Source organism: Bidens hawaiensis, unplaced genomic scaffold (assembly GCF_021521415.1).
Source record: "Bidens hawaiensis isolate Kalapana, Puna unplaced genomic scaffold, B.hawaiensis_p1.1 tig00028530_1, whole genome shotgun sequence".
In the NCBI taxonomy this organism is placed as follows: domain Eukaryota; kingdom Viridiplantae; phylum Streptophyta; class Magnoliopsida; order Asterales; family Asteraceae; genus Bidens; species Bidens hawaiensis.
In genome coordinates, this window is record NW_027494673.1 from 116,295 (window position 1) to 142,631 (window position 26,337).

Below are 26,337 nucleotides of genomic sequence, written 5' to 3' on the forward strand. Positions count from 1 at the left end.
CATTTGATAAGCGTTTGACATGCGTTTATGGTTTAGGTATGATTGCAACATAAGAATATGTTCAATTGACCTGAATCTAGTCTTGTGCATTTGATAAGCGTTTGATAAGCGTTTAGGGTTTAGTGATGATTGCAACATATGATTCTATCCAATTAACCTGAATCTAGTCTTGTGCTTTTGATAAGCGTGTTGTGATGACTGAAAAATTGGTTCTGTCCAATTAACATATGAAACTATGCAATTAATCTAAGTTTTATGTGTGCTTCAGTTAAGCGAAAGGTTAACACAAAACAAGTTGAAGCAAACTCTGATTCGGACTTTGAAGTTCCAATCAACAAGTTTTTATCAAAGAAGAGGAAAGAGATAGGAGAAAGTAGTTCTGACTCAGACTTTCAAAAACCAATGAAGAAGGTCGTTAAAGAAAAGAAGCCAGCTGAAAGGATACAAAGGAAACCCTTTGTTGAATTTATAGATAGAAAGCTACGACTCATATGTGCACCATCTAACATTGTGGATGCAGTTAGTGCTATGAACTCTAACCAAAAGGTTTGTTTGGAAAAAATGGGATTTGGGTCAATATTAGGATTACAAGTAAACCAAACTCCATCAATGTTTGGGCATTGGTTGCTGATGTACTATGATCACCAGTTTAATGAATTTAACATCGACAGCCGTGCTATTAATATAACAGCAGCCAAAGTTCATGAAGTGTTGGGGATACCAATGGGTAAAATTCCAGTTTTAGACAGAAGTAGACCAAGATTGGGGGACGATGCAACTACGGATCTGTTCAAGAATCAATTCCCAACTACAAGAATAAGTATAAAGCATGTGAGAGAGAAATTGACGGAAGATCAAGGAGTTGGGGAGTTGGTTAAGATTAATTTCCTAGTGTTGTTCAACACATGTATAGGATTCATAACAAAATCAACAACAATCAACCAACGATTCATCACCGCCATCGATAAACTCTCGGATATTCCAAATATAACCTGGTGCAACTATGTAATTGAAACCTGAAGATGATAAAGGAAGAATGGAAAGATGTCAATCAACAATACAACAATCCAATCATCTTTCTTGTCATGCTTTACACACATGAGTACCAAAAGAGATATGGTCCATTTGGGGCTCCGCTCACAACACCTGCAGTCAACTACCTAACAACAACAACTCTAGCAAAGATGGAGAGATACTTGTATAATAATGGACCTCCATTAAATGATGATTCTGAAAACGAGGAATACGCTCCTGCATATGAGAATGTTGAGACGGTTGGTGTTAAAGCTGATGTTGGAACTACTGCTGATACTGCTGATGTTGGAACTACTGATGGTAAAGATGATGTTGCAGCTGCTGGTGAGATTGCATCTATCGGTGACAAAATAATTTATGAGGCTGCTGTTGATAGTACAGTTGCTATTGCTGATAAACCTGCTGATGCAGTTGGTGAGGCAGCTGCTGGTGACAAAGCGATGCATCAGCCTGATGCAGATGGTGACAACCAAAAACATGGTAACAAAACTTGCTATTTTCATCTAAAAACTTTCTAATGTGTATTTCTTTTAATGATACATTTATAACATAACATCTATCAGGGAAAGACGGGGGAAGTGAAGCCGAAACAGATAATGTCAATCACAATGTCGAAGGCGAATCTGATGATGATGATGATACGTATTCACATTTGAGTTTGAAAATGCCATTGGGAACACACACGCAAGAGCTGGTCGACTTTTATCTAACCCCACCTCAGCTGTCTGGGATGTCTGCTTACCTACCACTAAAAAAAACAAAGGAAGAGATGGTGAGACATTTGATTTATTGAAATATCTTAAATCAATTAATAACTTTATTTTCATTTTACAGTCTTGGAATAAGCCAATGGATAAAAAGTTGGAGAAATTCGAAAAACTTTGCTCAGAGATCAATGAATTGGTCCGTGAAGGAAAGAACAAACATCTATCTTATTACAAGATATTTGAAAGATGTTGTGAATGGGAAGAAAGATTCAACAAAAATGTGGTTCCCAAAACACAAGAAGGTGATACCATGAAAACCAACAAACTTCTTAATTTATGTGAGAAAACAATCTAATTCTCTTTCAAATTCCAACCATATGCACTTCTTTAAAAAATATATTTATATATCTTTAAAAGTTCTCACTTCTTATACAGCTGCCGCGATTGATTCAGTAGTTGGTTCAGATACTGTTGTTGGTGAAGAAGGTAGTGGTACTATTCTATATACTTATACTATAAACGCTCAACAAACTCTGATATCTAAATTTTGAATCCCAGATATTCCTAAAGTTTTTAATCTATCTGAAGAAAAGAAAAAATCTGGGGAAACTGTTGGTGATGCAGAGGGTAGTGATGAAGTGGTTACTGATGCAGGGTTGGTGATGCAGGAGTTGGTGATGAAGTGGTAAAATACAGGGGTTAAGGAGGCTCAAGAAGGTATTATTTATAAAACTTCCTTTATACAACTCAAATGCTCACTAAACGCTTAGGTCATTATTTTATATATGATAGATGCAGCTGTCATTGGTAATGAATCTGAAGTAAACAATGATGACGATATTATAGTAACAGAACTAGAAGGGAATAATAAACTTGATTCAGTTGTTAATACATTACTTACATGGGCTAAGGAAGGTATTAATATGGTTAAATTTATCTTCATACAACTTGAACGCTCATCAAATGCTCATGTTGTTATGTTTATATTTTATATGAAAGATACACAAGTTGGATCGAAAGATGACAAGATGGAACACATTGTTGCAAATAGTCCAGTGTATACTGAAACTCCAAAAGAAGCTGAAGGTATCACATTTTTGTTAACATATTCATACATAAAACGCTTATTAAACGCTCACACTTATTGTTTCACAACTATCTCACTTTGAGCTGATATGGTGCATACTTATACAAATGCCCAAGAGTCTAGTGAACAAAAAGAAACCAGAGATGATGCTAATCTCATAAACACTGATGGACCTCTAGAAGATATCATAGGTAAGACACAGAAAAAAAATGCATTGGTTTATAAAAATAAATTTAGTAACTGCTACAGTCACTTATCCTTATTGTTTTACAGTTAGTAAAGTAGAAGAGAAAAACCAAGAATCAAAAGTTGACACTAGTTTGTCACCAAGTGAAAATTTCATAACACCGATATCAACTTCAAAGATGATACCCAAAATTACATCTCCGGTAACATTATTACAAGTAAATAAAGACAAAGAGTTGGTGAAAGAAGGAAGAAAGAAAAAGTTAGCTCTTGCGTTGAAATCACCATATCTTTTAAGATAGGTTGAAATAGGCACAAATGTCACGGAGGATGAAAAAATAATTTCAGAGTATATATTTTTTTGTCTTAAAGACATATGGGAAGAAGTTTTCAAGTCTACTTACACAGATTCATTTAAGGTGATTTTGGAGAGTTTTTGTCCTGGTTTGTATTTAACAACAAATGCAATGGATGCATTCTTTGAACTGATGAATTATGAAGAGAAGAAAAAAATTGCAGAATCACCATTCAGGCTCTTCGGTACAAGCACACTGCTGGTATGCTTTAATCAACCTAATATCTTTAAATGCTTAATAAACGCTTATCAAAACGCTTATTTGAATTCTTATGCATACCAGTGACCATTATAATGAGGCATTTGGTCACACATACGAACAAAGACTCGAAGTGTTTACGGACAACATTGAAACACAAATGATGAGGAGTGAGGTCAAAACAATGAATGAAGTTGCTATATTCGTCATGCCAATTCTGCAAAAAGATCACTTCTATGTGATAGCTTTCAACCTTCAACCAGGAGTGATAGAGTTGCTTGAAAACAGTGCACATCAGGAAATACCTGCTGATAAAAAGTTTAAAAAGCCAGAGGACAAACAAAAAGCAATCAGAAGGATTTTTGAAGAAAGATACAACAAGAATCCTCAAATCCTGATAAACGCTCATCAAACTCTCAACAATATCTATTATAAAATTATGAAATACTTAAGTGCTTTTAATTTTTTTTAAAGAACCGTCTTTTAAATGTATCTTAAAAAAGTCAATCACCCCATTACTGACCAAATCCAAAAGGCTCCAATCACAAGATTAAAGATGGCATGGAGAACAACCGGAAATGGTGTAAATTGTGGGGTTTTTGCTATGAAACACATGGAGAAATATGATGGGAAGAAACCGTGGATGTGCAGATTTTACAAGGAATGTCCTAAACAAGTGAATTAGCTAAAAAGGTTGAGGGAAAAGTATTTAGGCAAAACACTTCTGTCAGATCTAAACAAGAAAAAGAGATTCTCTTATCAAGAAGGCACGAGAAATTAGTGAAAATAACGACACCACTTTGACCGGGGAGGAGTTGATTGAAGAACTCCAAAAAAGGCAACAACTAATTTGAATTCTTTCAAAACTTTGTTATCTATTTTAATCAATAGCCTTATGTTAGTATAAATCAACTAACAAAACGATGGAAATTTATTCTTACCAAAGCACACACAAATACTACATGATCAAAATATTAAAAAAAACATTACAAACGCTCATCAAACTCTCAACACATCAGGCCACTAGCTACTACTCTAATAGTGACTTGAGAAAATCCAACTTCAATTTCATTGAGCAGTTTAGTTCAAGAATTACCTTTGGTAATACTTTGAATTGTTCCAACTCATTATTCCCTATATCAACCATAAACAAAACCGCAAGATCTCGGATAGTGCTAGCAGGAATTTTGACAAGAACATTCGTAATAACATCCCTGTAATCCATATTATTGATAAACATCACAAACTCATGTGTTAGCTTATCACGACAAGCTTTGTATGCGGAGACCTGCTCCACAATCTTCATTTTCAAAGCTTCCTTGAAAGATGTTGATTTAGATGATGATGATGATGATGATGATGATGATGATGATGAAGCATCCATCATCATAGGAAAAGATGATGATTTTGATATGTGTGGATATAAGTGTGACAAAATATAGCATATATATAGGAAAAGATCACCGACCAAATAGTAAAAAAAGGACAAAAAGACAAAAAAAAGAGTTGCAGCTTCAAGGACCAAAATAATAATAAACAAAACAAAACGCTTGAACAACGCTCAAAAACTGTATACTCACAGGCGAACATAGAACAGTGTGATGACGTAGTTATGAGACGCTAGTTATATGCTCGTATACGCTTGTAATACGCTAAATCACCGTATCATGTTAAAAACTATTTTTAATCTAGTTTAATTACATTTATTACTACTCACATGCCAAAAATTGGAAAAGATTTTTGTAATGATAGCCTACATTAAATCAATTAAATTAAAATTACACTATGTCAACTACCAAAAGATTAAAAAGTATATATACTACGCTTAAACACGCTTAATAAATAATAAATAACATTTGTGTGATGATGATAGCCTACATCAAAATTAAATAACACTGAATAACTATCTCAACTACCCACAATTAATAGACATCCAAAATTATATATATATATTTCACATCCATTCTTTTATTCAGATCACACAAAAACACTCAAAAACACACACAAAAATGTTTTCATGTGATAAAACTGTGAAAAGCATGGTGAAAGTCGGGTTGGATCTTGAGAAAGAAAAGGATGAGAAGTTTATCACCGCCCTTCAACACTCATAGGCCTACGTGCTTCAAGAGAAATCCGAAACTCTTGATGCATATAACGAACTCATGGAGCTACCAGAGTACCAGACAGTGAGTTCAAAGCAAAGACTGCTGAGTTCCTGAAACAACAGACTACATGCTACAACTCCATGTATGGTACTTTGGTTAACACGATTTCAAAAGTGTCAACCAACATGGAGTTCAAGGATGATGAGCGAGAGATCATCAAGAAACAAAGAGTGATGGGGTCTGATGATGTTAGCTTTTAGTTTTCTTTTTTTATTTTAATCTAATATTGTAAGTTTGCATGGTCTGATAATGGTCTGCCGCGGGTGTAACCCCGCGTGTTTAGAAAATATAAATAAATAAAAAGTTTTATCTAAACGCTTGTGTAAAAAAGATGACTATAAAACCCATAATGTAAAACAATGACTAACTCTTTCTATCTAAAAAAATCAATTACGTAAAACGCTTCACTACGAATTCATTGTTGCGGTTGCTGCTGCAATGCTTTGCAAGTTCGGATATGGTGGCCAGGTTGGTGACAAATCTGACACTCCTTATAACTCTTCCCAGATCGACTAACGGCCATCTCTTTCTTTGATTTAATTCTTTGTGTGAGCCACGATCCTTGTTTCTTATTCCAGTAGGTACACGAACAGTAACTTCTGATGGTTGTTCAAAACCTAAAACAGAGCAAATCTATCCCTTTTAGATGGACGTACTCTTTCATACCGAGTTAAGTCTGCTTTTTCAATCATCAAATTCATCTCATTTCTAACTTTAATCAATTCATCGATATCAGCAACATAACTATTGATAAGGTATTCGTCGGCATATTTTATTTCTCTTGAAATCTCTTTGATCTTCCTGTTCTGATCATTACCAAACTCCGACATTGGAACTGTTTTGATATATTCACCGCAGCATCTTTCCTCCATCGATCATTTATATATATTTTCGGGAATTTCTTGACTTGATACATATTCATAACGTAGAAAATATGCCGACACAACAAACCATATTGTTCAAATCCTTTGCAGAAGCATGTTACAGTAGATTCTTCACCAAACTCGTTGTCCTTCTTAAACACAACCTAAAAAAAGAAAATGCAAAAAGCTCAATTTAAACGCTTATTAAACGCTTGTTGATTAATTTAAGATTAAACAACTTTAAACTAAAACGCTTACTAAACGCTCATACGTACCTCCAAAAATCCGGGAACATAAGCATTAAAATCCCATATTTTACACCTAAAATAACCTCCTTCTTCTTCACAAGAACTGAATTGTGAAACACCACCAACAATTTCATTCATTCATCTTGAACATCATTAAAAATAGATCTTGTATATATCCTAACCGCTTCCCTTTCAAGATAACTTCTGGTTTCTAACTGCAGATATGTGTACTTACTATCATGATTACACCGTCTGTCATTGTATCTCTGTATCTCCATACAAAAATCAAAATGGTTGAAAAACTCAACTAATGTTAACTGAGAATTTGTAGCTCGTCCGAAAAAATGGTTTTCGCTCTCTGATCTTGATGTTGTACGCTAATGCGTGCTGTGCGTGTGGTAGTAAAATTATAACGGGCTGGATATTTAACTTTTGCACAAGATCGTGTTTTAAATTTATAAAAGTTATTTCTACTAAGACTAAACACACACAAAATAGGCAAGTGTACCTATCGTATATGTAGAATAGTATTGGTAAGAACCAAGTATCGATCCGTGGACACAAATGTTTCTAACAATGAATCGTCTTTTTACTTTAATCGGAGGTTTTAATCATATTGGGGTTGATTTTTGAACTTTTTATAAAATATAAATACTTATATATAATATATAGGTGACCAAGACGAGAAATTCTAAACAAGTAGTTCAATTATATGAAGGTTACTATCTTAGATCAAGAATCCACTCTATTTATCCTTGATGATTATAAAGTAAACATGTGATAAACTTGCCGTTATAATATATGGTAGAATAACCCCTCATTTCTAAGTGAGCATATCCTATGACATAAAAGAAAGTAGCATGCGCATTTTAAATTCAACCATTTCCTAATGTCATGCTACTACGAGAATGTCAATTTAAGTTGGCAAGTAGATTAGTAAAGTAGAAAGATTAGGATTGATTTCTATTTCTCAAATACCAATTCTAACAACTTTGGGTGGTTATAGTTTAGTCACACAACCTCCCCTTGGTTGATTTAAGTAGGTTATAATTACACATTCCGTTAACATATGATTTCTTTAACTAGCATGATAACCTAAGCAATCGTGTTAACGATGTTATTTCAGAATTACCATGACTAGAGAAATAGATCATAACTTATATCTCATCATTTCTAAGTACAATATAAGGATCCATGTTTCGATAAATTATCAAAGTATTCTATCTTTCATGAACATGAATCGATCATGAATGATTGTCAATATGATTGTCAATCACCAACTTTGAATTGTTGAATTAAGATAGTGAAATATTTCTCATCAAAAGATAATTGCAAAATAACCATGTACTTTACTAAACCAAATCACATGTTTTATATAATCATCAAGTAAAACAAAGCTTCTTCATAGATTTTATATGGTAAATGGAGTTTAGCTCATAATGAGCATTGTTATGAACATTAAAAGAGATGATGATAACAAACACATGATTAAGCTAGAACAATCTAAACAAATATGGATGAATTTCCCTTCTTAATGATGATTATGGATTATGATTATGTTAATGATGATAGTAACCTCCAAGCCTTCAAACTCTTCACTAGATCTTCAATATGAGTGTTAGTGGGTGTTTTTTTTATAATTGAAAACCGTATAGAATTCTCTTCAAGACACACTTGATCAATGCAACATCAGCCACTATTTATAGGCAGTCTGGAGGATGAAGCACGGCCCCGTGCTTAGGTAGGCACGGCCCCGTGTCTACGTGTCCCAGTTGCATGTTGTCAGATCGTACATGATGACTCACCACGGCCCTGTGCTTCCTGAGGCACGACCCCGTGCTTTTTAGTGACATGTGCTAATTCTTTTTGTCGTTTCAGAAAGGTGACCACGGCCCCATGGTCAAGAGGCACGGCCCCGTGCTTTTGTTCTCAGTATTTGTATATTCTTGTAGATTTTTGTCTTTTCTTGTGTTTAAAAGCATGTGGGCGTGTTTCTTGAGGCATGGGGGCGTGTTTCTTGCTTTACTTGTGTTTTCTTCCGTTTTCTTCGTCTTTTCACTTGTTTTTTCGTTTGGGGCTTGGGTTTATCTGAAATTGTATTTTATTATGATAAGTAGCCTTCTGTGCTATGTTATCTAATAGAAGTTGCAGTTTTTAAAGATTATTTGTTGCTAAAAAGATGTATAAATTTATGTACATCATACGCATCAATCCAAACAAAGGTTCGTCTCTATAAAAAGCAGGTATCCAATCAAATCTGTTTTTATACATATCAGTAAGCCATTTGTTCTTGTCAAGCTCAAGCTCAAACTCAACCATTATAGCCTGCCATTTTTCCTTAAATTGAAAAGGACTAATTGAATCCGTCCACACAATATTACATAGCCTACTCTTAAAATCTTCGTTGTTACATAGATCAGCTCCCGCCTAATAAGAAAATGTTAAACGCTTATGAAACGCTAACATATTTAACATCAAAAAAACTAATACCATGAAACGCTTGTAAAGCACTCTTCAATTAAGTTGCTTAAAACAATTAAATCAAACACAGTTAAAGGTCACCTTGTCTGCAACTTTCTTCATTATATGCCACATACATAACCTATGCCTTGTATTTGGAAAAACAAATGCAATAGCTTGTTTCATAGCAGGGTCTTTATCAGTAACAACAACCTTCGGTGCACTACCAAACGACTTAAGTAACATTTGCAATAACCATGTATACGATTCAATAGTTTCACAAGCTAATAATCTAGCACCAACAGTCACACTATGACAATGGTTATCAATTGTCGTGAACGGTATAAAAACCATCTTGTACATGTACATAAAAAAACATATTCATACACACACAACTAATACAATATTATATTGAAAACTGTATGGATCAATAACTTACTTGTTAGTCTTAAATGTAGCATCAAAGGATATAATATTCCCAAATTCAAGATAATTACTCTTTGAAATCTCATCAACCCAAAACACACGAATTAACTCACGATAATCATTGACATCAAATTCAAAAGAATAATCAGATGAAAATGTTTTCTAAGCACACAATCTCTGAACAATTATCTCAGCATCATACTCTCCAATATAACAATTCAAACCTTGTTTAAAATTCTTACAATTATCTTTAGTTGCACCTACTTTTTCAAAACCACCGTACTGTGTTCTCATAAGGTTAAACGTTTTAACAGGCCCCAGGTTTATATTAGATAGCTCATAAATAGCATCCTCTTGAACATGTGTTAACTTCCTCGCAAAACGAACAAACTGCATATCAGAATCTGCTACCATTCTATGATTATGGCCTTCAACAAAATCATGTACTTCAAAAATTATACCGTCAACAGATTTTAACTGTACATGTGCTCTATAACCACATCTAATTGTCGGCCTCTTCCTCCTTTAATAATATGGTTTGCTTGATTCATTACAATCACCTTTTGAATCATACATTTTGGCTGGCTTGTGACCTTCTTTACAACAATACTTGGTCTTTAGTACACCATCATGCAGGTAAGATCCACCTTTACGAACCCCAAATCCAGCTTTTTTAGCATATTCACTATAAAAATCAATTGCTTGATCAATTGACGAAAACATCATTCCTTTAACAGGTCTGTAAGAAGAAGCAACTTCAGGAATGATATCAACCCCTTGACCTCCAACCAAAACACTTGAATCATCTACACAAACATCAAATAAAACGTGTTAACACCAAAAAACCTCATAAAGTAATCCAAACACGCTCATATTATAAAAATACATAAACTACACGCTGAAAACACGCTCATATTATAAAATCAACCATTTTAACAATCCTAATATTAACACGCTCATATTCAATAACATTATAATCAGTCATATTAACACACTCATGATACGCTCATAGTATAAACACCAAAAATCAACCATGTTAAAACACTCCTAATATGAACACGCTCGTAACACGCTCGCAAACTAAACTAATCAATTATCATATGATTCTTATAGAAACTAACATACAGTATATATCTATTGTTGATTAGTTCAAACAGAGCAAAAAACTTACATTCACGATCGTCTTCCATTTCAAAACCCTAAATTAGAAAATCGATTGAACAACTGGTTCGTGTACTCAAGAGTGCTCAATTGATAGTTTTCGGTAGAAAAATTGTTTCGTAAATAAGAAATTGATTTTGATTAAGCTAAAAATCAAGATCGTAACCGTTTATACGCAAAATACCAAAATTAGATTACGAATCAAAAAGAGAATCATACCCATCTCGCTTAAAAGACACGGGATCTTCTCAACCGCTCGCAACTGAATCGAAGGTGTAGATCAACGCTCCCAGATGTCGCGTACGGTTTTGTACGATAAGTATTTGCGTATTCCATCTTTTCGCCTAATATCTATCTTAATATATCTCTTATTTTGTTATTCTAATAGTGTCTTCTGATAATGATAAGTCACAAGACACGTGTCACCTCCATAAATCTTTAGCTAAATGACTAACTAGTCTCTCAACTTCCTAAATTGACAAACTTGAAAAAGAAATTTTCAAGATGTTACACAAGTACGATTTGATTTTTGGTTTTTTTCAGTTTTCAATTTTTCTAGACACTCAAGAGTCTTAGCTGCCATTGTGACATACCCCTTTCAAAAAAAATTATTTGTTTTACTTTGGCAAATTGGAAATAAATAATCCCAACTTTTGTTTATTGACCGATAATAATACTAACTTTAAAAATCACTATCAGCGGTCCCAACTTTCAGCTATTTTTTTGTGTCAATTGACCTCTGTTAAAAAGCTTTAACGTCATTAAGTTTTTTTCTTAGCTTCAAACCGATGTTTTAGGGCTTTGATCGAAAGAATGATACAAGTCGACGTGGGTCAGATTCAAAGAAGCGTTTTGGAAGCGTATTAAAGAACATTTCTCGAAATTTCCCGGCGCAACCGAACGAAACAAGGATCAAATGATTGGCAAGTGGGGAGATTTGAATAAAAAATGTCAAAATTTAATGCTTGTTACGTCCAAGAGGTAACTATTTTAGTTTATTTATTTTATAATCTATTACTTTATTTTTATAATTAGATATATATATTTTTTTCTAAATGTTTTGTAGTCCTGAACTCCACAAAGCGGAGCGAGCGAGGCGACTATCATAAAGAACACTTTGGCCGAATATGTCCGAACTTACAAATGTAGGGATTTTCCCCACTTGGAAGCGTGGGAAATTGCGAGACATCACGCGAAGTGGGAACCGATTTCGTTGGTCGATTTGAACTGACCAACGGCTCCAAGGAAGAAAGGATATTCTTCAAAAAGATCAAAAGCTTCCGAGTCCGGGGACTACACAACGTCTACCGGCGGCTTGTCATGCAACATGCCAAGCATGAACTTGAACGAGGAACCCGAAGACAATCCCGACGAAGACATACCCACACCCACACGGCCGAATCGCAAGAAAAGTGGGGAACTGTCTAGACTTGGAAAGGAAGCGGTGGCCGAAAACTTCATCGAATACAAGTCGGCTAAGATGGCGGAAATGGCCGAGACGAAGGAGCGAAGGAAAGAGGCTCATATTTTAAAAATGAAACGTGAGGAGACGTATATCAACCATTTGAATGAAAAACAAAAAAACGTCGATCTAACTTTCATCCTACAACCGCACGAACATTTTGAGGAACCCTTTAAATCGCTCCTACTTCAACGCAAACACGAGATATGCGACAAGTGGGGTTGGGAAGGGCCGTAGGTTTTTTTTTGTCGGTTTTTTTTAATTTAGTTGTCTTTATTTAATGTAATATTGTTTTATTTTTTAGTTAATGTAATATTGTTTTCTTTTTATTTATTTTAGTATTTATTTAAAAAAAACATCACACATCATCACACCATATCACCACCCCTAGTAAAAAACCATCACATGTGATGAATTTAAGGTTGATGATATGACACCATTTGATTGGATGAGATGTGTGATGTCATCACATCCACCACCCCTCCCCCCTTATTATTTTATTTTACTCTTTTACAGCCTGTGATGCATTCACTTGCAAGATCAAATTTGATTTGATCATGATTTGACGTTTTATAATTTTATAATGACTCAAAGTGCTTTTCATTTACACTTAATTGTTACTTTTCTTTACCATCGTATAAAATCATAACATATTTATTGCTCGATGATCGAAGAAATTATAAACGGCATTCTAAAAAATACATTATTATACTATGATTAAGATTATTATAGGAGTTTATCTTTAAGAACTTACCCGACGTACATTTATATATTTGAATTTATAATTTACGTAATTAATCATCCAACTAATGCTTTTTATCTAAGATTTTCAGCACTTAAATTAGTCCACTGCTCGAGTCGGTTTTGAAATCTGGACAGTGACTTCATAAATAAAAATATATACAACTATTTGAAAGAAAATATGAAAATACTTTATTGTTAAATGAATTATCAGTATCTACAAAATCTAAAAGTCAAAAATATATACAACTAATTCGAAAGCACTTGATGTGTATGATTGACCCGTTTACGTAATCGGATAGACTATGCGGTATACTTATCGTTCACTATCACCAAATGCGGGTATAGTTGCTGACTTGCTGCTCCCCGCTAGCCTCCCTGCCTTTCTCTATGAACCTCTTCCTTCTCGACAGTGAATGGACAAGTATGCCGCATGGTCTTACGTTTCAATCCAGCCTACTAGTCGGATTCCAAGTCGAGCATATAACAACACAATAATCTCGATAGATATAGTTTATGCTAAAACAATATGACGTCAATATTTAATCTTTACTCTTAAAGTAAGAAATTTGACATAATATGATGTTAACTTCAATAGTCATATGCCCAAATCATATGTGAAGAAACGTGAAATGAATCTGACCTGATCCATGACGATGTTTCCCGGTCTTCGAGATGAACGAACAACGACTCGATCTTCTTCCCCGGTAGCTTGAGATCTAACCAAATCTCGGATCGTCTTCTCCGCTCAGATCTGCAATGGCTTTTGGGGGTGTGGAGGTGACTGCTAAGAAATCTCGAGGATCTCTTGTTTACAGACACAAAAATGGTTATGGTGATGGCTTTTATTGAGAACAACAACCACCCTTAATAAGGAGGTGGAGACCTCCTTATATAGGGAGTCTCATGGCCACCATCATGGTACCCTAATGGGCCTACCCAGTTAGGGTTACCTCCACAAAACCCCCTCAGCCCAATAATATTGTATTAGTCCATATAATAAAATAAGTCAAACATAATAAATTAAGGTCGTAAGCCGGGTTTAGTACCATACCCCTACAAGCCCCCCAAGTCCAGTGTTGCTCCTAGGCGTGCAAGCGTTTAGGTGGAGCGCTGGACTTCATAAGGTGTGTTAGGATATGAGGCGGTTTTTTCCCTTTTCTTCGGCCTTGTCTTTATTGTCTTTGAGTTTTGAGAGGTTTTCTCCATGATGGTGACATGTTGTGATCCTTATGATAATAATGGTGCACTGGCATGAATAAGATATAGCACGCATCATAACAATAGTGGCGCGGGGCCTGATAAAAGACAGAGTGCGCATCTCGATAATAATGTAATGCAACTTGCGCGCGAGGAAGCTTACGAGCTATAAAAATAATGAAGCTTGCGCGCGAGGCGACTTACGAGCTATAAAAATAATGAAGCTTGCGCGCGAGGCGACTTACGAGCTATAAAATAATGAAGCATGCACGAGTTGCGGCTTATGAGCTATAATATGATGATAATGACTGGCCCACAAGGGCCTCTTCTACGCAGGATGACTATCCCAACTTGTTTTCAAAATAATAATGGAGGCACAAACGGCCAAATAATAATAATAATGTCATAGGTGCTTGTGCGACTCGTAGCCGAACCTGCAAAAACATATCAACTAAAAGTGGATGTATTACAAGGTTCCCATTCTCGGGCCAATTATGAGGTGTGCCCAACCTACGTTGGCGCGTGGCCGTTTGGGATATTATTAGGCTCCCGACCTTTATGTTTGGCGCGTGGCCATGTGGGATATTATTAGGCTCCCGACCTTTATGTTTGGCGCGTGGCCATGTGGGATATTATTAGGCTCCCGACCTTTATGTTTGGCGCGTGGCCATTTGGGATATTATTAGGCTCCCGACCTATATGTTTGGCGTGTGGCCTTATGGGTTTATGCGGATTCTCAACCTTAAAGTTTGGCGCATGGCCATATGGGTTTATAAGGATTCCCAACCTGTATATTCGGATGTCTTCCATCCTTAGGCGAATTATGAGGTGTGCCCAACCTAATATTCGGCGCGTAGCCGAGCGGGTTTATTAGGATTCTCAACCTTTAAGTTTGGCGCGTAGCCATATATTTTGCATTAATATAAGCACTTTTTGTGTCATTTCATGCAAATCTTATATACTCATACATCAAGAAAACACCTTCATTCATCATACGAAAGACATCCAGATCGCTTCTTCAGTCCCCGATAATGGTGGTAGTGAATTTCATCCATGCGGAAGCGTGACGAGCCCCGGTAGTAACCCGCAAAAGTTGTTTACGGACGCGGAATGGCGCGAATCAACCCGCTATGGAACTCTCTCGTGATCTGCGGGAGCCAGAAATGACCCGCGATACATCCATGATGGCTGAAGTTAACTTGTGGGAGTGCGCATGCGGTTCATTATGGTTGCTAGTTGATCCTCGTGAGTGCCCAGATGACACGCCGTTAGTGTTTCATGGTGGCACTGTGCCGGGGCTGGAATATCTGAGCGCTTGTCACCCGCGGGAGTTGAGCGCGCACGCATGGCGGGAGTTGAGCGCGCATGCATGGCGGCGAGTTGAGCGCGCACGCATGGCGGAGAGTTGAGCGCGCATGCATGGCGGCGGATTGTTTATCTGCGGAAGCGCACGCATGGCGGCGTAGAGTTGATCAGCGGGACACGCATGCATGCACGGTGACGCAATGATCCTTAACTCGCATGCATGGTGACGTATTGTTGAAACCCATCGGCGCACATGAACGGTGGTCGGGTGCTTACCTGCGGAGCTTGCAGGTGACCCGCCTTGGTCAGAGTTTGTTATGTCGGAGCACGGCGCCCATGAATGGTGTCGTCTTCCAAGCTCATATTGTACTATTTTTGACCCGCATGGGGTCGTCTTCCAACCCGCATGGGGTTTTGATCCGCGGTGCGCATGCATGGCGGCGGAGCGGTTACTCGCGGGCGCGCATGCATTGAGGCGGAGTCTTCTGCGTAAAACCGAAGGCATGGAGTCGTCTTCCGACCCACATGGTGGTTTCCGCGAGCGCGCATGCATGGCGACGGAGTGATGACTCGCGGGCGCGCATGCGTCATGGCGGAACATGGATATTTCCGCGGTGGCGGAGTTTTTCCGAGACTGTTAACTTTAGTTGCTCCGATGGTGATGGAGGAGCACCGATATGCGTGTGTGGGGTACTTTTTCTTCATCTCATAAAGGCAAAATTTTTGGGAATGATTAAAAGCTGGAGTGTGTTGTTTAGCGATGCGCATGCACGGTGGCGAGGTGTTGGATCGCGGTGATGCGGTGCTCGGCGCCAGCGTGTATGCGTGATGGCGCGCTGCTGCTTCATAGTGGTGGGACTCATGCATGGTGGCATGCACCATGGCGGCCAGATGGTTATCCGCGGTGGCGTGTACGCGTGGTGGCGTAATGACATTACCCGGTGGCGAGGTTTACTTGTCGTGGCGCGCATGAATGTTGGCATTGTATTGAACCACGGCGAGCGCATGCGCGGTGGCGGAGCGTTGTGCCACGGTGATCATCACAACTTGCGGCTTGCTTGCCGGAGCAGGAGGCGGCGTGGACTCTAATTGCCCGCCATGTTTTTGTTTTTTCCGGTGATAGGTTTTCAATGAAATTCTTGGATGATGATAAGAAAATTGGAAACTAGACCCACCGGGTATTTAGGATCCTACCTCCACTAGTCCCCCTAGTCCAGTGCTGCTCCTGGGCGTGCAAGCGGTTAGTTGGAGTTCTGGACTTATTAGGAATGCTTGTACGGTTTTTCCGATCCGGTGCTTCCCAAATGTACTTTTTTGCTTATATTTCTACTTTGTTTCGGGTTGTATGAGGTTTTAATCATGATGGCGCGTTGAGCGAAGCGGAGCGCGTCCGGTATACGGAGCGTGCCCAGCCTTGTATTCGGCGCGAGGCCGTATGGGTTTATAACGATTCCCAACCTTTAAGTATGGCGCGTAGGCGTATGGGTTTATGAGGATTCCCAACCTTTAAATTTGGCGCGTATGTTACCCGCGGTGATCGTGTCGGAGCTTTAACTTGGCCTGCGGGAGCCGTATCTGACCGGCCATTTCTTTGCTCAGAGCGTACATGTGATCCGCAAAAGCCGGGTTTGACCCGCGGAAGCTTTCTTGTGACCCGCAGAGGTTGTACTTAAGCTGCTGGAGTTTCTCGCCATGACCCGCAGTCAGATTTGATCCGCGGTTGCGCGTTAGTGACTCGCGGTATGTGAGGTTGGTCCCTTCCAACATTTAAGTTGCCCGCTAGAGTTATTCATTGATCCGCGGGAGTTCACAATGTGATCCGCCAATTATTATTTAGCGCGTGCGGCATGCTATGGCGGAGTTGAATCGCCGCACGCATGCGGCTTGTTTGTTTCGCGAACGACGTGGAGGTTGATGTTGATTGCGGTAGCTAAAGTTGACCCTTGAGGCTTTGGTTGTGCCTTTGTTTCGCGGGAACTTTGCTTGCGGAAGCAGAAGTTGATTGCGGAAGCTAAAGTTGACCCTTAAGGCTTTGATAACGCCACGCGGGAACTTTGCTTGCGGAAGCAGAAGTTGACCCTTGAGGCTTTGATTGTGCCTTGCGGGAACTTTGCTTGCGGAAGCAGAAATTGATCCTTAGCGTTCATAAAGCTTCATTCGCAACGTGGGAGCAAAAAATGACCCGCATGAGATTATAGTTGATCCGCGGGGAGCGATTTTGATCCGCGGTTGATTGAAGTTGACATGCGGGGGCTATGGCGGAGAGTAATCGCCGGGAGCGCGCATGCAACCCGCTGTGGCGGAGAGTAATCGCCGGGAGCGCGCATGCAACCCGCTGTGGCGGAGTAATCGCCGGGAGCGCGCATGCAACCCGCTGTGGCGGAGAGTAATCGCCGGGAGCGCGCATGCAACCCGCTATGGCGGGGAGTTGAGCGCGCATGCATGGCGGAGGGTATAATTTATTTGAAACCCCAAAATGGGATAATATTGATGGCTATTATTTTGAGGCTGTACACAGCCTGTCATTCTCCTAGATGATGTCTTTCCACATGAGTCAAAGATATGCAAATATGATGGTACCCACTGCAAAAAGAGTTGTACCTGTGTATTCCTTTTTTACACCCGATTTTTGCTTTGTGACTATAGATCTAGAACTTATTCCAGCATTGAACACTGAAAAATCAGATCTGGATCCGGCACCCATTGCGTATGAACGCAGATCTAGAGAGAAACAAGAATATCGAACGTAACTGTTGCTCAAACGGAATCAGATCTGAAGGAATTAGACCCAGATCTAACCTCCGTCACTCTAGAAACACAGATCTGGACATGAAACGGGGAAGATTGAGGTGTGGTTCGTTACCGTCCCACGGATGGCGCCAATGAAGAAACGTGAAATGAATCTGACCTGATCCATGACGATGTTCCCCGGTCTTCGAGATGAACGAACCACGACTCGATCTTCTTCCCCGGTAGCTTGAGATCTAACCAAATCTCGGATCGTCTTCTCCGCTCAGATCTGCAATGGCTTTTGGGGGTGTGGAGGTGACTGCTAAGAAATCTCGAGGATCTCTTGTTTACAGACACAAAAATGGTTATGGTGGTGGCTGTTATTGAGAACAACAACAACCCTTAATAAGGAGGTGGAGACCTCCTTATATAGGGAGCCTCATGGCCACCATCATGTTACCCTAATGGGCCTAGCCCAGTTAGGGTTACCTCCACAAAACCCCCTCAGCCCAATAATATTGTATTAGTCCATATAATAAAATAAGCCAAAAATAATAAATTAAGGTCGTAAGCCGGGTTTATTACCATACCCCTACAATATGAAAACATAATAATAATTAATTACTTATACTAAACAAATTCTACAGAAAAATAAAACACTCCAACGACACAAGCGGATTATCAAGTGATTCATCATCAACATTTCTATCCGTTACATCCCATCCATACCCACTCTCCATCTCCATACCCGTATCCATATCCGCTTTCATAACCCTCTGCGGCCCGACCCGACCCAGAGAATTCTCCGTCTTCTTCGCCGACGGGCTTCTTCCCACCCCATTCCTAACCCCACCACCACCACCTCTGGCCACCGTACGGTTCGCCGGAGATCTCGACCGGGACACCTGACCGGATCCCGGCGCCGGTCTCTGCCGGCCGGTCGACCCAAACCCGGATCCACGGTTGTTGGTATCGGATCCGGATCTGACCCGACCCGGAGACTGTTGTTTACCTCTCACCGGAGAATAATTCTTCACCCCACGAAGCTCACCGGAGTTATTATTATTCTGCCGGTTTCTTAGCTTTGCCGGTGATCTGTTGGCAACTTTCCGGCGAAGAAGCTCATAGTCCTTATCAAAGGTAGTGTTAGAAACACTCTCGCTCATATTACTGCAGATCTCGGAGACCTCGCCGGAAAAATTAATATCTTCATGGTTGTGATCCGGTTGATTTCGGATCTTGGGTTTAGGGTTAATTTTTGTGGGTTGGTCTTGGATTTTGTTAAAATGGTTGGGATTAGTGGTTTCCGACAGCACCTCTTTCACCGTTTCTTCGTCCACCGGCGGTGGTGCTCGGCTTGATTTCGACAAATGCCGGTGGAACTGAGGAGATGGGGGTGGTGTGTTTGTGCTTGCACAACAACCCATTGTCGGAAATTGGTTGAATTTACTAAAATTGGTTCATTTTAGGTGGTTGTGGTGGTTTTCCGGCGATGGTGGTTGAGAGAGTGAAGTTGGGAGTCAATGAGATTGTGTTGAATTTATTGGTGTTTTTTCTTATTTTTTTTAATTAATTGAAAAAAGAGGCAAAATTCTTCAAATTGGGTGTGTAAAATATTTTATTTTTTATTATTAATGTTTGTTGAAAATGAAAAGGATAGTGGAAAATGTAGGAATAAATTGGATGTGGGTTAACGATAGAGCACTCACTTTACAAGTGAGAGGTAGTGGGTTTAAACTTCACTATCACCAATTTATATAGGAGATATAAAGAATGATCCTGGCTTGCCAGGGTTCGAGTCCTGATCTCACCTGGTTTTACCGGCTCCTCGCTGTCGTGCCGTTTGGCGGGCGTGGGGGTCGGGTCCTATCCGGTGAATCCCTCAATAGGTGGACCGCTAGGGGCTCCGTCCGTCCGGACTAGTGGCCGGCTCAGGCTACCTTTAGCCAATGGGGGCCGCGTACGAAGTACCCAGCGTTACTTGTTTGGTCGTTCATAATAAAATAAAAAAAAATGTAGGAAAAAGGGTGATTTGGTAAATTGAAAAGTAAGATGTGGGGTCAAATGTGAAACTAGACGTTACATGTTACGTATATGTGAGATTCTATTTTGATAACAAATAAATGGCTTATTTAATGAATAATATCTTGAAATTTTGTAACCCAACGAACATATGATACCTATCTAAATTGTATATATTTTGTTGATTTGGTTGTTAAGGGGTAGTTTGGATCCACTAGTGTTGATATGGTCCTCATAATTAGTTCGAATCAGCAAGTGAATTAAGGGGATGGATATTGATCAAAATCATGCACTTAAGAAACACGTGTGAGCCTAGTCATGAGATGATGGTTTTCCTTGATCAAGTTCGGGTGTAAGGTTAAGTAGTGGCGAAGCTTGGACGAAGATGTCGAGAGGGCCAGACGAAAATACACATTAAAAAAATCCGTAAACGGAGGGAGCCGAGATCAAATTTTCGGTTGAAACGGGTAAATTTACACTACTGGGCATAAAAACGAAGGGGGTTAGGACCACCTCTGCCCCAACTATCCTTCCCCATTGAGGTCAATTAATTTTTTGTTAATGAGAGAATTATTTTAGGAAGAGTTAATAACTAAAATCTACTTGTCAAGTAGTATTTATAATGGTATGAAATTATGAGTGGTGGTCGTTGACTTCTTAGTTTGGTCATGAATCCCTCGTGATGGAGAACCAAGTATTGAAGAGCGTGTCATGTTATATTTGGAGGTTTAAAATCGTGCTTTCAAAGGTAGTCTACGCAAACGGGAATAACTTGGCCCACGAAGCTCCGTTTCGAGCCCATTACCAGTCAAATCGAAGTTTGAGACGAGGAGCACATTGTGGCAAATGGCCTACGGCGGTTTGGCCCCTGTCCGAAGCCCAAAAACGCCTCCTAAATAAATTTATGGGCATTTTTATGATTTTTCAGCAGTTTTTGCATTTTTATTTTTGGGGTTGTGTTTGGCCCATGGCCTTTTTTGGGCCCATTTCGTATTAGAAACTCTATTTATATTCAGTTTATGTAATGTGAAGAATCTGACTTGAATTTTGATAATAAATATTTTTCACTTCAATTTCTTTAACCTTAGGGTGGGATTTGGGTGTTTTTGGAAGTTAATCACGGGTATTTTCTGAATCAACGTGATTCGATCTTCGTTATCGTTTTACCGCTGCATCACCTTGACAATCGTTGGTCATGGTATTGTTTGGATATGTAATTGAAGTACATACGACATGAAAATGGATGTATAGTCAATGGTCTATAACTTAGGCTAGGTGTTATGAGCCGTGAGATGGCGCACACCACACCGACATCTCGTGATCCGCGGCGCAAATGGACTACTGTGAGCCGGGTCGTGGCTGATGAAGAACAAAAGAAGGAAGGTGGATATGCTTGGTTTTTTTCTTTTTTCCTTTTGTTTTTTTATCTATGCATATTATGGAATGAAGAGAGAAGGAAGAAGAAGAAGAAAGTAAAAGGGAAGAGGGGAGAAGAAAAGGAGATCGGTTTTTTTTTCCGACCTAATTCTTATGGGTTTTTTTTTATGTTTGAAAGATTATTGGACTTGGGCAATTTTTGATTTCTATTTTATGTTTTTTTCATACATTATGTTTATTATTATAATTTAATTGTTTGAGTTGTGATTTTTAAAAACTAGTATATAATTTGGGTTTTATATATAATTTATATAAGTTCAGGTTTTTTATTAATAAAACTAGTATATAATTTTTATCTTTATTATAAAAAATTATCTTTTAATATATATTCTTGTTTTAAATTTAAAAAATCATAAAATTTGCTAAAACCACCGTTTGTCTGAACCACAACAGGCTCAGGCAGCTTTAGCGTGGCTTCATCGAATATCTAGTCAGCACTGCATGACACAATATTATTGGATGAATTCAGATGATAAATTCAATAACAACACATAGTCTTATAATCACAACTGTAGTTTGCTTTAATTATAAGTATGGTAATTATGGGTTTGGTGTATTAATGTTTATGACTTTTGTAAGATATGGTCATTACCTTTGGAAAATAGTTTTTTATTAGAATGTACATGATAACTACCACTGCGCCACCACCACCCACGTTGAAGCCACGAGCCACACCCCCTCATGTCACCCCAATCTGCCTCTTCAATAATTAGTAGGTTGACACCTAGCCCTTCACACCCCAATCCGACACGGTGTTTCACGCTCTTGATTCTCAACATATCAAAGTGTCGCCACCTGGATGGTTGTCATGCTATCTTGGATGATTGCCGCCACTCGGCTAATGCCTACACAGTCTTAGTAATTTGTTAATTTGTTATTGTGCATTTAAACTTATATATTTTTTATTCATAGTTTAAAATGTATATATTAACATAATTAGGTTTTAAAACTCATGTATTACACTGGTTAATAAAGATTTAGAATAAAAACGTACATATATTTTATATGAAAAAAAGAGAAGCAGAGAAAGTTCAATGATACTAGTAATAACTTAGGAATTCTAAGAAACAAACCAGAAATGAAACATTCCTAAGTTCCCTTTCTTGCCGTATATAGGTGCAAATGTACAATGAATTAATCGGTTATTCATGCTATTTCCTCAGTGGTATTTGGTGCTTGGTGGCCACGAATGAAAAGATGTCCCAAATGAAAAACACAATCACGGGGAAGATGTTTTTATAATATATAAAGACGGCATCTTATTTGTTGATTAAAAATAGGGCTCGTTGAAAGGAGGATTGATTGGTCATTTTAGTGTCAATATGATCACATTTAATTTGTATTGGCGTCTATTTGAGGAGTTTTTTTTTTTTTTTTTTTTTTATCAAAATGAGGTTGGGAAAAAGTATTTACCTAAATGGAGATTTTGAAAAATATTTATCAAATTAGGTGTTTCTGAATAAAGTTATTTTTCTCATCTCTAATTTTATTGGATAAAGATAATTTATATTAACCTTTCTTAACTCAAGTAATATCAAGGGCGGAACATATATTGGGCAGGGAGGGGTTGTGGCCCCCCCTGACCTTGAGTGAGAAATGAGTTTTAATTGTTGAAAGTTTGAGGTTCCTCGTCAATGGTGGAAACCATGAGTTGCAATTGCATACTGTTCGCAAGAATGTGGACAAATATATTTGGCAGGTCATGGTTTCTCAATTTTGACTTTGTTTAATTATTTTTTAAGTTTTTTACTCTCTTACTGTTTAATTTTAAAGCTTCAATTGTTCTCTTGATTTGGAAGTTTCTAAATTTTTTCTTTTACTATGAGATGAAAAGAATGATAGAAAGAGAAAAAGTGACTTGTTATACTCTTTAAAATGATAAAATAAATGGGTATAAACCGAAAACACTGACAATTATCCATCTAACCTCTTCTCATATAATAAGTTACTAGAAAGTTTATTATACTCTTGAAATGATTAAATGAGTGGCTCTAAAGTTTGATTTTCATTTTGTATTATTGTTTATTCATTTACTTGATTATTAGTATTAGTTGAGTATATCGGCTAGTTTAATAAATTAGCCTTAATGTGGGGAAGTATTATCCCGCAATAAATATCATATGTTTTTTTTGTCGTTTATTTGTAGAAATTATTTTTTTTTCTTGGATATATGATCTCTATATAGTGTAAAAAAGTTGGTTTTTTTTTATTTTATTTTGTTATGTGTTTAAGCTTATGATTAATCTTAGATTTTCGGCCCCCACTATGAATATGTTCAAGTTCCGCTACTGAGTAATATAATGAAAAAATGAACTAATAATAACATCATTTACACTTTTATTTCCGTAGCATTTTTCTTTCTAAAATACTTCTGAAAAATGTTTTGAAAACTGTTTTTTAAAATTTAAAATTTTTGCTTTACTAGACCGATTCAAAACAAGGTTTTAAAATATTATTTATTGGTTTTTGTTTATCTTTGTTGTTTTTGTTAAGTGTTGTATTATTAGTTTACAAGTTAGTTTTTTAATGGTAGTTAAATTCTGAATTGGATTTAATGTCGATATTGATACCGATGGTGTTCAGTTAGAAACGGTTCAGTTTGCTATAGATACTAGTTCGGTACCAACACTTGAAAGAATTACGATATTAAAAAAATATATAATATTAAAAACATTTTCGTTTGAACAAAATCTATGTGGAATGTCTAGAAAAAAGATAAACATAACTACAAAAATCATAAAAACAAATGCGAGTATCGATTCCGATAAAACCGATAATGGGCACCCATGTTGATCGGTTAGAATCGTTTTGTTTTATCACAGTATTGGCACCTATACAATAACAATACCCGTCTAACTTACAAGAAAAATACACTCTAGTTTTTTGTTTTAAAACAAAAATTACCGATATATTACGAAGAAAGAAATTACAAATCGGTTTGCTAACAATTTTAAAAAACATTTGTTAATGTTTCTATGTACATGGTTAATTTATTGTTAAGAATTTTTTTTGTTTTTGCTATTTGCTATTTCGTGTAGACATTTTTTCTGAAAACATTTTCATGAATATTATTTTAAAGAAAATGATGGATAAAAAATATAAAAAAGTTGAAAAGTAAGTTTTATCATCTTATAATTTATCTTTTTTCTATCTTATAATCTTATATGAATTAAAAAAGTTTAATATAATTTATTTTTATCCAATAAGATTACGGTTAAGAAAAGTTACTTAACCCAAAAACATCTAATTTGGTAAATATTAATTTTCAAAATCCTATAAATACTTTTTTCCCAACCCCATTTTAGTAAAAAACTCTCTCTTTGAGTTCTGCCTTCTTCCTAGTTTTCCCATTTTTATAAAATCCTCCTCGTTCTATACGAAGAAATAGAATGAGAAACAAACAAGAAATAAAATAAAATTATTTATTAAAAGAAGAAAAATTAAGATTAAAAATAGTGCTTGTTATGAGGAGGATTATTTGTCAACTACTTCAACTCCAACTACTTGATTGGTCAATATGATCATCGCATGTAATTTGTATTGGTGTTCTCTTTGAGATCTACCTTCCTGGTTTTCCTATTTTTATATAAATAATCATTGTCGTTTCAAAAGAAGCAAAAGAACGAGAAACAAAATTTATTTATTAAATGAAGAAAAATAAATGAGAAGGGTAAATGGAGGTTCACACAATTGTGACAAAGTACCTCTCATTTTACCGTTATTTTTTTATTTATAATTTTATATACATAATAGGTTTGATTAAGTTTATGAGCTTAATCAAGCTTAAATTCGACTTTTTTGTTAAATAAGTTTCAGCTGCAGCTAGAGCTCTGATTCGGCTTCATTTGAACTCTAATCAATGCAGGGGCGGATTTATATACAATGTTGGGGGTGCACAGGAACCCCCCGAGTTTCAAAATTATAGTGTAATTCTATATATAAAATATAAAGTGCACCCCCTTATAAAATTGAAGTGGTGGAGTGGTTAAAACACTTGATGCTCTAGCTGATGTCCTGTGTTCGAGGCTTGGTTGGGCCGTTCTTTTTTTTTTTAAGATATGTGTTTTAATATATTAGGGTTTTAACTTGCCAAACTATCAACCGTAAGAGGACGAACACAGTGACGATTTTGCTGCATATATCTAGCCTTTGCCTCTTTTCCAAGGTTTATAATATTAAATACATTAATATTGTTTACAATTTTATATTATCTACATATTCTTTGCCATCTTTTTACTTTTACATGTAGCCATGTAGGCTATTTAACCCAGCCATGTATTTCATGTTATTTAACTTTGATATTTGTAATACTAGAAGCTTTTGAGTTTATCTATCATTATTTGTGTTGTTCTTACATATTCGTTGATTGGGTTCACCAACAAACAATAATTTCATGAAAATTTAATAATAAATCATGAGCCATATTGGGTATTTTATGTAGCAGGTGCCATGAAAGTCTTTATATGGATTGGTTATTTATTAGCAATTATTTATTTGTTTTGATAGTTGATTTTTGCCACTTGAATTTGATTTGTAGGTATTACTAAT

At 37.2% G+C, this 26,337-nt stretch overlaps 2 protein-coding genes across 2 annotated transcripts; both read right to left on the reverse strand.

The window, feature by feature from the left end:
• Positions 1–6,351: 6,351 nt before the first annotated feature.
• On the reverse strand, positions 6,352–18,304 carry LOC143577356 (protein FAR-RED IMPAIRED RESPONSE 1-like). The gene is made up of 9 exons (XM_077061205.1): positions 18,202–18,304; positions 10,292–10,537; positions 9,996–10,177; positions 9,745–9,893; positions 9,408–9,615; positions 9,043–9,272; positions 6,873–6,948; positions 6,686–6,761; positions 6,352–6,569 (listed from the first exon to the last, which is right to left on the reverse strand). The coding sequence occupies exons 1-9, from the start codon at positions 18,302–18,304 to the stop codon at positions 6,352–6,354; spliced, it is 1,488 nt and encodes a 495-aa protein (XP_076917320.1).
• A 667-nt stretch (positions 18,305–18,971) lies between these two features.
• LOC143577357 (uncharacterized) lies at positions 18,972–19,757 on the reverse strand. Its single transcript, XM_077061206.1, has one exon. The coding sequence runs from the start codon at positions 19,755–19,757 to the stop codon at positions 18,972–18,974; it is 786 nt and encodes a 261-aa protein (XP_076917321.1).
• Between the last annotated feature and the right edge of the window lie 6,580 nt (positions 19,758–26,337).

Coding starts and splice junctions, on each gene's coding strand:
- LOC143577356 (XM_077061205.1), bottom strand. CDS start 18,304: ATGGGTGCCGGATCCAGATCTGATTTTTCAGTGTTCAATGCTGGAATA. Junction 10,178..10,291: donor CAAAATGTATGATTCAAAAG/GTGATTGTAATG, acceptor TAATTTTTGAAG/TACATGATTTTGTTGAAGGC. Junction 6,570..6,685: donor CAAAGGATTTGAACAATATG/GTTTGTTGTGTC, acceptor ATATCAAAACAG/TTCCAATGTCGGAGTTTGGT.
- LOC143577357 (XM_077061206.1), bottom strand. CDS start 19,757: ATGGGTTGTTGTGCAAGCACAAACACACCACCCCCATCTCCTCAGTTC.